Source organism: Prionailurus bengalensis, chromosome D1, assembly GCF_016509475.1.
Source record: "Prionailurus bengalensis isolate Pbe53 chromosome D1, Fcat_Pben_1.1_paternal_pri, whole genome shotgun sequence".
In the NCBI taxonomy this organism is placed as follows: domain Eukaryota; kingdom Metazoa; phylum Chordata; class Mammalia; order Carnivora; family Felidae; genus Prionailurus; species Prionailurus bengalensis.
In genome coordinates, this window is record NC_057346.1 from 67,629,384 (window position 1) to 67,644,778 (window position 15,395).

Consider the following 15,395-nt stretch of genomic DNA (forward strand, 5'->3'; position numbering starts at 1 on the left):
GAAAATTTCCTCAGAGATCCCCAAAGTTAAGAGGAAAATCAACAAACTTACTTTTCCAAAAGTGCAGGCAGTGCTGAGGTGGCAGGTAGGTTGCCTTTCCCATTGGTTGATTCTGACTGAATGAAAAATAGGAGACAGGCAATTGAAGATCAGCTAGGAAGGAAGAAGCCAGAGCTGCTAGGTCTCTGATAATGCTGGGAAGGGGTTGCTGCCGTCCCACCTCTTCCCCTGCTTTCTAATCTGCATCAAGCCCAAACATTGGGCTCCATTCCTTAGTGCCCCCTGAGGCCCATGCAACTTGCACCTTTTACTTCCCCTCTTCCAAGTTTTCATGAGTGAAGAATTTACATCTTGAGGCTCCCTTCTGGAGGGGAGCCATCCAGTTCTTAGACGGTTGTTTACTGACTTGGACTGAATATCAGCAGGTCTCCTACCAAACACAGGCCCATCACTGCCCTGGAGATGTAGCTCCAAGCACAATCCTCAGGAGATCCCTGTCATTCCTAAAACCCCAAGCCATCAGAAATGTCTTTATAATAAATTCCATAGGACTACCACATTGTTTTGTTGTAATGGATTTGGGTTAAGAAATGGTTTTCAAATCTGGCTGCACCTTAGAATCACCTGGGGGAGATTTTTTTAAAGTACTGATCCAATTCAGAATCTTGGGATGAGGCCTGGGCAATGTTTTAGAAGTACCTTCTGTGATTTTAACACATATCCCTGGTTGCCAACTTTTAGCCTAAAGGAATACACAGCTGACCTTTAAAAAACACGGGTTTGAACTACTCAGGCCCACTTACACAGATTTTTTTTTCTATAGATACAGTACAGTACTATAAATGTACTTTCTCTTCCTTATGGTTTTAACATTTTCTTTTCTCTAGCTCACTTTATTATAAGAATACAGTATATAATACATATAACGTGCAAAATATGTGTTAATTGACTTTTTATGTTATTGGTAATTATGGCTTCGGATCATCAGTAGTTTTGTGGGGATCAAAAGTTATATGCGGGTTTTTAACTGCATGGGGGTGGGTGTCCCTAACCCCTGCACTTTTCAAGGGTCAACTGTATACTTAGAAAACATATTCTTACATTTAGTATAGTACCAGAAATAGGTCTATTAAACACACTAACTGGCCCTCCCTAAGCTCCTTTAAAAAAAATTTTTTTTAGGTTGCTTTGTTTTAATGGGTGATTTGGGAGTTTAGGTTAGTTTCATAGATGATTGAAAAAGAGGTGAAAGAAGCTACTGCTACCTATTGGCTCAAAAGAGCTCGAATCTATTTTATCTATTGCTTACACAATCAGATTGTTTCCTTATAGAGTAGTGTTAGGCATGGACACAGAATAGAGAAGCAACTGAAGAAAGAATTAGAAGAGTTTGACGTAATATTAGCCAGATCCACAAAAGCCTGGGATGTAGAAAATATTTTGTTATATAGGAACTGTGTATGTTTAAAACAACTGAAATGAATTTTTTCCTGATTAGTAGCAATATATTCTTATTATAGAGGTATAAAAAGGCATTGAGAAGAAAATAAAAATCACTTGTGGTTTTATCATTGCCCAGAGATAACAAGTATTAATAGTCTTCCAGAATTCACTAGCTCTACACATAGAAAATATACTTCTTTTAAAAAACCCTACAAAACAGAATTCTACTGTATATACTGTTTTTAAATTCCTTTTTATTAATAATAAATTATGGACATTTTTCATGTCATTTTTGACTGCATAGGAACCCCTTTTAGGGCCAAGTATATTTAATCAATCTCTTATTAAATGGGCATTCCAGTAGTTTCATTTCTTTTTTTTATATTAAATATAATTTATTGTCAAATTGGTTTCCATGCAACACCCAGTGCTCATCCCAACAGATGCCTCAATGCCCATCATCCACTTTCTCCTCTCCCCCACCCCCCTTCAACCCTCAGTTTGTTCTCAGTATTTAAGAGTCTCTTATGGTTTGCCTCCTTCCCTCCCTCTCTGTAACTTTTTTTTTTCCCCTTCCCCTCAGTAGTTTCATTTCTTAATGCTGCAAAGAATTGATGTAGGATAACATTGGGTTTAAGAACTCAGGCCCTGGAATTAGAAAGCCTAGGGTTAAAAGCTCAGCTCTAACACTTATTACACAATGAAACCTTCAGGTATTTAAACCCATTGCAGAATGGAAGAAAAACATCATGCCCACTTTAGAGGATTGTGGCTTAAACATGGAAAGAAATATGATTTGCAAAGAATATTCTTTGAGCAACTAGCATCTTGCTCAAGGATACTGAGTCTTCTACTCAGGGCAGTGGAAGACATGGGACGTGGTCTATATTGAGCTTTTTAGCCCATACTCTAGAATCAGTGCTGGGAATTTCCTCTCCTTTTTGATCCTGCTGCCACGTAGGCCACTCCCCATAGTAGTGACCCTAAGGGAGAGGTTAAAGAGGGTTGGGAGGTGGGCATCATTATACTCACCAGGGCTGGTAAGGAGGGGATGGGTGATGAGCTGGAAGATTGGCCAGGCATGTTCAGGGCATTAAACTTGGGAACCACTGCAACACTGACCCTCCGACGGGGCATGTTCTGTGGGAAGAGAAGTGACCAGGCCCACTGTCATGGAGGGAACAGCATCCACAGTTCAAAAGGCCTGGAAAATTCCTACTAGTTCCTAATGCTGTAATTACATTCACTGGACATTTTGGCTTTGGGGTGGTGATGGTGTTGGGGCTTGGTGTGGAAAGAGTGGCCAAAGTTGACCCAAGTTTTCTGTTAGTGGTGAGTGATTTCTCAACATGTTCTTATTTTAGATTATATCCTGAAGAAATGGAAAAGAAATGACCCCCAGTCTGGATAACATCCCGGATAGTGTATGAAAAGTCTAGGAATACCAAGGTTAATGCATCATTTCGTATTCATTTGGGGGATGGTACAGTCAGAGAAACCATGAGCAAGAGAAGGTTGAAGGATGAACTAGCAAGTGTGGTAAACTGAATTAGAGACCCTGTCCAGAGGTTCTCTGGCACCTGTAGATCCAAGCATGAATGACTTTCTGGGTGACTGTGGCAACATCTCTTGTAATCCCCTTGGGAGCCCTGGTATTCCTTGAACATGCATACCTTTCCCAGTGTGAGGGACATGGACCGCGCTGTTCGAGGGACCCCATCTTCTGCAGCAAGAGGGAACAGAGAAGAGAAGTCAGGTAAGTTTTCAGAGTAGGCTCCAGCAGAAAATGGGTAGCCAGAAACTAAGCTGAGATATCAGTTTATCAGAACTGTCCCTCAAGGAATAGTTTAAGAGCCTAAGTGATGGGAACACTGAGTTTGACACTACCCCCTGAGACAATTATCTGTAGAGTGGGACTTTTCTGGACAGAATTTTTATCCTAACTCCTCTGGGCACTATGAGAAGCCCATCTTGGACCTCTTATATCCACCTGACACCGCTGCACAGTCTCTGGTAATACCCTGATGAGTATGTGAAAAACTACTCATAGCGATACCAAGGCTTTGGGGTTATTTCTTGCTCATTTAAGGGACATGCAGTCAGTGAAATTATGAGCAAGGAAGGTGTGGTATCAGTAAATAATGGAAAATTGTTGACAAAGTGGTTTTAATAAGTCATCTATAAAAAATTTGGAACAAAGGAAACCAGCACCCTGTATTTTCATCTCCTTAGTACATGCATTAGATGATATATTTTATATAAAATGTCTTCTACCACATCTGGATAATACTGCCACCAGAAAACACTAATATGTGCAGAGAAATGTTTTTGAAAGCTCAATTCAGTGTCAGTTTGACCAATATTATCTAGCTTGTATATCTGTTTGTCCCTCATATCCATGTATTTTAGGTATGTCTCTTAAAAAGCACATTTCCCCCCTTGTTTTTCTATTTACCTCACTTCATTAATTTTTTTTTTTACTTACCACCCCTTCCAGCCTGCACATTGGTGTAGAAGTTATGCATTTTAGTTCTAATCTTTAATGTACCCACTAAAATTTGTAACATATTATGTGACTTTATATTTATTTATTTATTTATTTATTTATTTATTTATTTATGAGAGAGTACAAGCAGGGGAGAGGGGCAGAGGGAGAGAGAAAGAGAATCTTAAGCAGACTCGATGCATAGCACAGAGCCTGATGAGGGGCTCAATCCCATGACCCTGAGCTCATGACCTGAGCCAAAATCAAGAGTCAGATGCATCACTGACTGAGCCACCCAGGTGCCCTCATATTACATGACTTTAAATTTTTTAATTAATCATGGTTTCTATTCTTTTCCTAATTAAACCTTAAAACAATAACTCCCTCAAATTTCAAATTATGTTGCTTTTTAGTAGTTTTGTTTACTTTGTTTTTGTAATCCCATATTATTATGATTATTGTTTTCAATACGGAATGCTTGTTTAGATTTACGCCCATTTACAAATGTCTGATCACCATTACCTCTTGCATCCTCCTCCTTTCTTTTGATCTCGATTTTATTCTTTCCTAAGCACACCCTTTAGTTATATTTTGGCAAGGGTCTGTAATAGGTAAACTTTCTGAGTTGTCTCAAAAAATCTTCACCAGGCCTGTAGGCTTGCATCATAGTTTAGCTGGCCCTGTTTTCTCTAGGTGGACGGTTGTTTCTCTCAGCTCCTTGAAGACTTTTACTTCATTGTCTTTTGGTACCACCATTGCTATTCAGAATTATCTGTCTTTTGTAAATCCTCTGTCTTCTCTCTCTGGTTACTTTTAAAATTTTTACTTCATCTTCTATGTGTTTTTATCTCTTCTGCTTGGAATTCACTGTGCTTTCTTAATCCAATGGTTCATGTCTTTCTTTAGTTCCAAAAAACTCTCAGATTCTGGAAAACCTTTTTGCATACTTTCTCTCTCCCATTCTCCTCTTGTGGATCTGCTAATAAAGGTATTTGGAACTTTCTCATTTTATACTCTGTATCCCGTATTTTATAATATCTTATAACATTTTTTTAGTATTTTTAAAAGGAAATATAAGTTTATTGAATATACCACAAAGGAGTCATGGACAGGACAACAGAGGAGAGGCTGTCTGCCTTCCTTTATATTTTTGATTAATTTATCCCTCTGAACTGCACTTGGGTAACTTCTTCAAATCTATCTTCAGTTAACTAATCTTTGTCCACAACTGTGCCCAGTCTGATTTAAATGTTGTACCAATAAACTAGGTTATGCTATCATAATAAACAACCCCAAAGTCTTAGTGGCTTATAACAATAAAAATTTATTTGTTTATGTTCATTTGCTTCTGAGTTGGCAGAAGGCTCTGCTCTGCATTTCCTCACTCTGCATTTCCTCAGACTGACGGAGCTTCTACTATTCTGGAGCAGTGATGGTTGTCATGTGAGGAAGAAGAAATATAAGGCAAATTACACACTAGTTTCTTAAAGACCTCAGCTCAAAGGTGACACATATCCTTCTGCTCACATTTTATTTGCCAAATCACACAGCATTCACCTAACATGGCATCACCTAACTTGGGAGAAGTGTGCCCGAAAGGAGAAGATCTAGAATCTCCACTATAGTAACTACCTCCACTATAGTATCTACTATACCTAATATACTGAGTTTTTAATTTCCATTCTTCATATCCTCATTTCTAGGAGTTCTTTCCTTTTTTATTTTTATTATTTTATTTTTTATTCTTTTTTGATAATTTTAGTTTATTCTCATTTTTTTATTCATTCTTTGATGCCTCTAATAATTTTAAACATATCTTTTAAAACTTATCAGGTTGTTTTATTTTCTGTAATCCTTAGGATATAATCCTGTTGTTTAGTGGATGATTCTTGTTCAAGGTAGATTGTTTTCTTATGTATTTTATAATTCTATACTGTAAAATAATCTTCAGTGAGGTTTCAGTGAGCAGAATCTTGTGTGTCCTGCGTGAAGGGTGTGCCTCTCCAGGGTGGCTTTATGTTTGTTTCTGACAGAGTCCCTACAGGCATCATTGTGATGTTCTTTTCAGATTCTCTGCATATTGCATCACAACTTCTGTCATGGCATACACTTTTCTTACGAGAAAGGAGAAAGTATTTTTTCCTACTACAGGGTGAAACAGACTTCCTTGATTTGTGTCTCTGCTGTTTGAGGAGTGTTTTTTTCTTGTTCAAGTTCTGTCTAAAGATGCAGTCTTGCAAAATCTTAACTTTCTGTAGGAGTCTCATAGTCAACTCTCAGTCATGGGTGTCCAAGACCTCATCTCAGATTGCATGCAAGTGCAAAAGCCCAGCACTGAGATGATTGAAGCTGACTCTTGTACCCAAGGAAGCTGCAGGTTTCAGTTCTCTTTTCTTTTCTTGTATCTGAGTATTTCAATTTCTTTTCCTGTGGATTCAGCTATTCTTTTAAACTAATGTTTGCTTTATTTTATCTAGCAGAAACATCTAAGCACTTGTGGTCAAGGAGTTTCAACTTTTTCAGTCAGCCAAAATAGCAGAACCAGAAAATATTTTTTATATATTGAAGCATTCATACAAATTAACCAAATACTAATCTTACAAGTAGGCAAAAGATATAATTAGAGAATTTACAAAAGTAGAAATACAAATGTCCAAAAAACATTTGAAAAGGCCAAAAATACAAATTCAAACTATGAGATGAGATATAATCTTGACCCATCAAAGTCAAAAAAAATTTTTAAAGGAAAGGACAAGAATATCAATAGCACAATGAACTGAGCATTATTGTTACCCATTACATGGAAATATCAACGCGTTATTTGAAAAGAGTTTTCTTGAAGAGCCTTATAAAGTTTGGTTTCCCCCAGGCTAGTATTTACACTTCCAGAAATCCATCTTAAGGAAATAATCCAAAATGTAGGTTATCAGTATGTTTCATATTCAGAAAAAAATAACTGATGTTATTTTTTAAATGTGTAGCACCTTTCCTTAAATAAGAGATATTTTTACTTCACTGTAGTCTTCAGAGTCTCAGGCATAGACAAAGATTGCCAGTAGTCATGTAAAGGCTTAAAAACAAACATTATTAGGGAATGGCCATAGAGTATCCAACGGACACACCTGTTAGGTGGATGCTGGCTCCTCTACACGAGCCCAGGCTGAAAAACAATGCAGTGGGAACAAATATCTGAAAAACACTTATTCACCATTTGAGATTCAGCTACCATCTCCCTTCTTACTGTAAGCACATTCTCCTATCCCCAGGCTGAATGTGGGACTCTGCAATGTGCTCCCCATAGGAACTTGCTTACTGCTGTCACTGGGATGGTTCTACTGCTCTGCCTTCCCCACAGGCTGGGAGTTCCTTTGGATCTCAGTGACTGCGTATCCTTTATTTCTATATTTCAGTATCATGTGGGGGCACATCAAAGGTGTTCAGTAAATGTCTTTAGAATGAATGAATGGGTAACTGTTCATTCCATAAATCTTGGATAAGGCAGTTTATAGGAGACCTTGTACCTTCCAGGACAATAATGCAAGAACCCATGTATTAGGATTTCTTTGGTGGCAACTTCCCCAACTCCTAACACTGACAGAGAGCAGTTTGCTATAAGCCCAGATGCTTGTGGATCAGGAGTTTGCTGTCAAGATCGAAAGCAGACAGTCTGGAGCATGTGTACACTGCCTTTTGACTCTGGAAAGTGTCACTGATATTCCCCAGGAAACTTGTGAAACCTCCTGTTTATAAAGGTTTCTCCATCTGTTATACTTTCCCTCCTCCTGCTCTTGGTAACCCGGATGTTTGCATTCCACAGGGATTCCTGTCACTAAAAGGTTTGTTTTCTTCTGCTAGTCCTATCCTCATCAGCCAGAGCCCAGACCCTGACAGCTCCCAAGCAGAGATCCTCGTCCAGGTCACTGTCCTCTTCGTCCTGGAGTGCTGCAAGTGCCTCCTAACTTGTCTTTCTAGACATCAGTGTCTACATGCTCCTAATGTGTTGCCTACTCTGAAGTGGGAGAAATCTTCTAAAAATAGAATCTGACCATGTTATGTGGTGTAAACTCACTAGTGCCTCCTCATTGCCTTAAGGACAAAGGCCCAAATTATTAGCATGGCCTGGCATGTGGCCCTGGCCTACCAAGTCTTACCTTCAACCTGTCATCATCACCCTTCAACCACATCTCTTTTGTTTCATGGTCTTCCCATCCCAACCCTACATCTTTGTATACGCTGTTTCCTCTACCCGGGAGATACCTCCCCTTCTTGCCTAGAGAACTACTATTTTTACTTTGAAACACTGCCCAGATGCTGTCCCTCTGTAAAACTTCCCTTGATTCCTTCAAGCAGAATCACCTCTGTGCTCCTATAGCAATTGTATAGAACATTTTTTTTAAAAGATTATTTCTTTGAAACATGTGTCTTTCCCATGAATCTGCTATTTATCTCAGCAGTATCTCCTTTAGCCAGGCCCTCATGCCACCCCCACTGCCCAGACTCATCCCTTACCTGGACTATTGTAATAGCAGTTTTGTGGGTTTCCCTGTATTTGGCTCTACCCCAGTAATGTAACTGCCACACTGTAATCAGAAGGAATGTTCTGAATTCCATAAATGATCATGTCATTTCCCTGACTAAAATCTATTGCTTTCTAGGATAAAGCTCAAATTCCTTAGTATGTGTTGGCCCCAAAGCACAAAGACTACAAAGTCTGAGGTCTGTCATTCTCATCAAGTAGAGTGAGCTCTTGCAGCCTGTGGGCTTCACATCAGTGGTCAACCGCTGTGGTTAATTGTGTCAGGAGTTGCTTTGGGACTGTTCATATTTTCTGGTTCCAGGCCTCTAGGCTCACTGAAGCAGCTGCTGTGAGGCCCCCATGGGCAGCACTGGGCAGGGGCAGTGATCCTTGCTCAACTAAAAGCATGTCCTTGGGCTGTACTAATAGATGTGATCCTGGCCTAGAGCTATCAGAGACCCACATTGCAAGGTCCAGATGGGGGCAGGAGCCCAGTTCCTTACCAGAGGGGCCGCAGCTGCGGCTTGAATTCTGATTTGCAAGTTTTTTAAACTCCATGAGCTCTGCATGGTCCTTCTCATACGTCCTCTTCAGATTCTCCACATACTGCATCATTACCTCTGTTGCCTTTGACATACGCTTTTCCTGAAGGAAAGGAGAGCATTGAGCACACAGGGAAGTTGGAGGAAAGGCTTGTTGGCACTTGCTTGCTCTGAGCTAGGCTCTGGGATGGGACAATCAAAAGGATACAGGGACCAATCTTAGGTGTAACTCTGCCCTCTAAGATTTTGCTGTCTGTGATGTGAGCTGAGAGGGGGATTTAGGCACTTGCACTCAGGGAGGACAAGAACAAGCACAGCCACAATGCCTGAGGAGATGAGAGGTGGAGAAGTCCTCTCTGCAGAGAGAGTGGGTCAGGGAGGCTTCCTGGAGGTAGAGTGAAGTGGATGTGGGGTATGGGCAGCATCTGGGCATGAAGATATAGGTAGGAGAGACAAAAAGATTCAGGCCAGTGGACTCCAAGAATAAAGGTCCAGAAGCAGAACATCACAGGGCTTGTACCTAGGTGAGGATCTATCCTTCAGACAGGAGTCTTTGAAGAGTTAAAGGGGTGCTATTAAGAATTATGCTGGCCTCAGTCAGTAGAGTATGCAACTCTCGATCTCGAGATTGTGAGTTCAAGTTCCATGTTAGGCATGGAGCCTACTTTTTAAAAAAATTTAAAGAATTATGCTGGGACAGTAGGCACATGTCAGGATTGCCTGGAAAACCAGTGGAGTACAGGTCATCCTACTTACGTAGAAATCTGTAAGCAGTTGGGTTTGTTTCCAACAAGAAAGGGTAGTTAGGGCTGAGTTGTGAAGGACCTTGAATGGAACACTAAGGAATTTGGACTTTTTCTGAAGGAAAAGAGCCATCAAATATCTTAAGGTAAGGAAGTGACATAGGCCACCAGTGGAGACTAGACTGAAGGGGTGAGACTGGTGGCAGTGAGTGCAACTAGGAAAGAGAAGACAAGTGCCAGGACCAGTCTGGTGGGACCAGAGAGAAAGATGAGAACCAACATGGAAGACATGGAAGTTAGGGGTGGGAAAGCCATGTGGAGAAGGCTGAAGACTTCTATGAACAGTGCATGGGCCAAGAAACACATTTGGGAGGGCCATACAGAATGAGGAAGAGTTTCCCTTGCTTATCCTCATTGGATCCCTCGGTGAGCCTAGCCCAGGGCCTGCTGGCCACAGTGGGACATACTCAATGAGTATTCCCTAGAAAAGTTCCCTGCAGCCAGGAGCTGGGACCAGACACTTCCCTTGAGCTCTCCCTTTGTTGCTTCCCCCAGCCAGAGTGACTTCCTGGGCGAGCTGCTGAGTCAGGTGCCCTTTCCCCGGAAGAACACAGGGGTGGGGCAGCCCACTGGCTTGTCCTTCCTTCATTCTACAAGGACTGCTCTAGGCTCTACTCTAGGAACACCCTACTAATGCAACCAGTGCAGCAGGATAGGTGAGCACGGTACTAGCAACAGTGATAATAACATCTACGTACTTTGCAAGTAACCCTCTATGGCAGATACTATCATCATCTTCATTGGTTGGAGAAGTTGGAACATGGAGAGTTCAGTATCTGGCCTGAGGTCACACAGTGAATCCTAGTGGAGCCAAGATAAGGCCTCAGGCAGTCTGATCCCATAACACCATCCTGGACCAGGGCAGTGCCCTATGAGCTTTAGGACTTCAAAGTGGCTGAAAGGGAGCCAGATCTGGGCCTGCACCCCAGCTCTGCCACTACTTTTGCTGTTACCTTTCTGAAGCTTCATGTCTTCTTCAGGGGGAAAGGATATTTATAGGATTGCTGGGAGGCTTAAATGAAACAAAGAAGTTTTTCCTGAAGCATGTTTGCCAAATACTAGTTCCATGGGAGTTAAATAGATGTTTTATGAGAAAATAGGTATTTTATGGTTCTTCAGTCAAATACATTAGGGAAACACACTGGTAAAAATTAAACAGGCTTTTTCAGTATAGGATTTCTCAAAGCCTTGATGGTGCCAATATGTATTAGAAATAACCAAGAAAGGATGATAGTATGCAGCAGTTCCCAAACTTGCATGTCCACAGAAAGCTTTATCCAAGGAACACCTCAAAGGTTTAGTGGTCCACCAAAAATACTCTTAGTAAATAAAACACAATAATATACAGATGTCTGGCACAAAGGAAGCCATCGATAACTGGTGTCTATAGTTGTCACTGCTTACACTATTGCTCTAGTTACTGTGGACAGAGCAGAGCTGGTCAGAGGGCTGGAAGCTGGAGAGGCTTACCTGGCGGACGGCCCCCACCATCTCAGCTCGGCTGGAGAGGCGGGCAGCCAAGCGGTGCAGGACAGCAATGTCCTCCAGCAGTTTCTGGTAGGTCTCCCGGTGCTCACAGTGGTGCCATAGTGAAGCTGAGGACTGGGAAGTGACAAGGAACATCACTTGGGGTCCTCACATACCAAGACATGACTTGGGCTGTCACAATGAGCCCTGTTCCCCACCCTGGCTGAAAGGAGCGGCCTCTGCAAGGCCTGGGCTACACCTTCTTCTGGGGATTGGAGAATCCCAACATGGACACTCTATACATGGTTGGCCTGAAAGAAGGGAATCACATCCAGGCCTTTGGTCCCCAAGGTGCTCCCTTTGTCATCCCAGGTCACCTAGACTCCTCCTGAGAAGCTGCTGAGGGTTTGGAGGCCTTACCCACAGCCCTTAGGTAACCAGGCCTTTAGGTCTCTACCTCATTTCCTCTCAGCTCTCTGAGGAAGACTCTGTTTGGCTCAGGACCTTCACCTGATTTCTCATGTCAGAATACTCTAGTTGGTGACTAAGAAAGCAGGACCCCTGGCATAGCCCTAGGAGACAGTCCCTCCTCTAGGGATTCTCCAATCAGGCTCTACAATTACCGTAATGGAAGCTTTGAAGTTTTCCAGTTCCTTCTCTGTGTTCTCTTCTGTCAGGTTACGTTCCCTTTCAGCCTGGTTAATTCTAGATTCCAGAGTGTAGCTGTCATTTCTAAAGGCCAAGGACAGTTGTACAAACACGTTCTGTTGGGAACAAGAGTGTGGGAGAGGTGCTAGGAGGAGTTATTACAGGGAATAAGGTCGCAGGTATGTTTCTTGCACGAGCATTTTACAGTAGCTCCTGGAACCAATCACCAAAGCAGCCAGGTACAAGTGAAACTCTCCTTCATAGTAAACTGCACAAAAGATGGTGAAATAATAACCTAAGGTTCGTGCTAGGTCCTTTTCAGGACCAGAAGACCAAATGCATTTTACTGAAAATAATAAGAGAATAACACTTTACTTTTACCTGAATTTTAAGAAAATATCCTGTATTTAGGTTTAGGTAAACTCAGCTCATTGTGTAACCAGTTTAGATTCATGCTAGGATTCATTGGATGTGTGTTTTGGAGGTTTTGCATAGAACCACTGTATTTAAAGAAACTCCATTTAAAATGTAAGACGTGTTGTCTTAAAGCAAACTTCAACCAGCATCTTACCTGAGTATTACAAATCCTACGTGGAAAGCAGCTTTAATAAGGTGTCAGGAGATTAAATAAGGCCAGGTATGATTCTGTTAGGAAAAGTGTCCTGGAACAAATATTTCATGCCAAAAATGCAGGATGCATGAATGAAACTTTGCAAGGTGGTTTGAGCAAACATGAAATTCCTGGTATAATAGGAAACTACGGAGGAGGAGAAATAGGCAGATGGTCTCTACACAGGAAACCATGGCCTTCATTTGCCCTGAGTCAAGAGATAGCAGATTTACACCCTTGGGGTAAGCTAACTCTGTCTGAGATTCTGAAGTTCATGTGATATGGCCCATGGTGGGTAGACATCTCCAGACAGAGAATTTAAGGCCTTAAACTGACCCAATAACAACAATGATGGCACTATAGGAAGCTACTCCTCATTGAGCATCAACTATATGCTAGCACTGCTGTGAGTTCTGCACACCTTGGCTCATTTAACCCCACAAAAAGCCTCTGCAATAGGAACTGTTATGTCCACCCTATGGGTAAAGAGACTGAGACCAGAGAGGTCATTAGCTTGTTTAAGGTGACGCAAGTAATAGAGCCAGGATTCAACCTTAGACTATTTGACACCTTAGACTATTCAACACCTGTGCTACTTTCATCATGCTGAGCACTGATTGTGTCAGCATACATCTGAGGACAGAAGCCAGCCATTAAACAAACCACCCACAGACCGTCTTCACCAATGTCACTGGTTTAGTGGTCTCTGTGCTACCCAAACCTCAGTCCAGTCAGTTTATCAATAATGCTTACTGTTTAGCTTTCTATACCTGGGTTATCGCCTTCATGGAAGTGTGATATAAAGAGTCCTGAATTCAGACAGAATATTTGGGTCCCAGGGTTGGTTCTGCTAAGTGCTGGGTCTGGGACCTTGGGTAAGTTATTTCATCACTTGGTTTCCTCCTTTGTTCTAATTCCTGCTCTATCTGTTACTCTGAGCTGACTGGAGGATCAGCTGAAAGGATGGATAGGAACGTGTGATGAACAATGTCTGTGTGCAAGGTAATTGTTACTATCTGTGGCAGATATTTCACATTGTCTGTCTTCCTCTACTTATCCAGCCCACTGGGTCTCAGGAAGGGTATTTTAATTTTCTTACTATCAGTGGCAAACCATTCTATAAAGACTTTAAAACCTTCTATCCTCCTAACCTGTGTGTAAAGACATTCTGAACTCATCCATGTTCTTCTTCCCTTCCTTCTATCCATTCCAATATAATTGTCTTGGAAACTAGTGCTGGCATCATAGGTCCTCACCACCTCACCTGGGACGTGTTCTCTTTGTCCATTTACCCCTTCACCACAATGAAATGAAGACAAGTTCCTCTCAGCTCACTCACCAACCCATTGGGATAGCATCTCTACAGAGACAAGGAGGCCCTAAGGGGAGTATTGGAGGAATCAGGGAAGGCTGGAGAGCTGACAGCACAGCCTGTCACCTTGGCTGAGCAAGTTTCCTTACGTCTGGAATCCTCAAAAGGGAAATAACTTTTTCCTTTGGACCAAAGTTTAAAACTTGAAATCTGGCCAGCTGTTAATAATTTTGAAATAAATTTGATTGAGTTCTGCTGCCTCCCAGCTAACTTTGTGTATCTAAGTCATCCTTTTAAAAAGCATAAACCATCCTTGAAGAAATGTGGAATTTCCAGGCACATTCTTATCTCTGACCAAATTTGCCAAAATCTTCCTTTACCTGGGGTGGGAGTCTCAGCAGTTCAGTAGGGCTGATCTCAATGTCCATATTACCTAACAGTCATGTATTCTCATTTTTGTATACAATTGTCAGGGACAGGGGCTAGAGAAGGGAATGTTTTCTATAAACCCCATAAAGCTCCAGCACTAAATTTCATAAAGCACTGGAATCACTTACCTCAACTTCCTTTTCAGTGAGCGGAGGGGCACTGTGAAAAAGAAAAGACATGCAAATGAACTGTGTCCAACCTATGAAATAAACCAGAAAGTGACTTTGAACAACCAGCAGACTATGTATGCCCAGAAATGTAGTAAGAAGAATTGGTGAGATGGAAAAGATGCAGGGTACACTTTGTGTGAGCTCCGTAGTGATGAGGTATTTGCCCAGACATTGACTCCTACAGAGGAAGTGTGGTGGAAAATATTAGATCCTGGGGTCAGTCCTCCATCAGCGCCTCAACTGTCTGGGACTTTGGACAAGTTACTTAAGTTTGCTCGTTTGTAAAATGGGAATAATATCTACCTTGCAGGAGTATTCTAAGGAATAAATGTATATACATGTATGTGTGTGTATAAATGTATGTGTGTATATTCACATATATATGACATCCACACATGTATATGTATAAATGTGTATATGTGTGTATGTATACATGTTTGTATATACATGACATCCACACTGAGTAGTCACTCAGAAGATTTAGCTATTATTATGACTAACTCACAGGCTTGTTGTAAAGACTCAGTAAGAAAATGTATATGCTATGTACTTTATAAACTGCACACATCTGAATAGCCTTTATAGTTTTGTGGGGGGGATACTCAGGTCTGCAAAGCCAGGCCCTCCTCCTGTCTCTGAGGGTTGTGACAAGAGAGCAGGTGGGCCAGAGAATACAAGGTAGGAAAGAGTGGCCACAGTTCCTCTCTACAGTGAGAACCGTCTCTACTGGGTGGAATTAGAGATGAGGCAAGAAAGTCCCAGCCAGCACAGAGGTGTCTTTCTGTGAGGTTCCTCTTCGTGTGTGGTTCCCACAGTTAGCCATCCTTTTGTCTGCACACTCACTCTGCTGCTGCTTCTCTTGCTGGTGACTAAAGCTAGTCCTGTTCTGAAACCCAGACAACGTAAATAATGCACAGGCCCTTTCCTGTGCTGGGGTGGGAGCACTGGGAGGGGTCCTACAAGCGTCACA

At 41.7% G+C, this 15,395-nt stretch overlaps 1 protein-coding gene across 17 annotated transcripts in view; it reads right to left on the reverse strand.

Annotated features, from left to right (window-relative positions):
* Positions 1 to 15,395, reverse strand: part of IRAG1 (inositol 1,4,5-triphosphate receptor associated 1) — a 120,386-nt gene that overhangs the window by 19,199 nt on the left and 85,792 nt on the right. For 16 of the 17 annotated variants that reach the window (XM_043580654.1, XM_043580653.1, XM_043580652.1 and 13 more), the window contains 7 exons: positions 14,384 to 14,414; positions 11,880 to 12,020; positions 11,260 to 11,391; positions 8,948 to 9,089; positions 3,117 to 3,166; positions 2,476 to 2,583; positions 52 to 116 (listed from right to left, as the gene is read on the reverse strand). In XM_043580654.1, coding sequence (XP_043436589.1) covers positions 52 to 116; positions 2,476 to 2,583; positions 3,117 to 3,166; positions 8,948 to 9,089; positions 11,260 to 11,391; positions 11,880 to 12,020; positions 14,384 to 14,414 — 669 coding nt within the window. The remainder of the gene's footprint in view (positions 1 to 51; positions 117 to 2,475; positions 2,584 to 3,116; positions 3,167 to 8,947; positions 9,090 to 11,259; positions 11,392 to 11,879; positions 12,021 to 14,383; positions 14,415 to 15,395) is intronic. The other variant, XM_043580645.1, reaches the window with a different exon arrangement.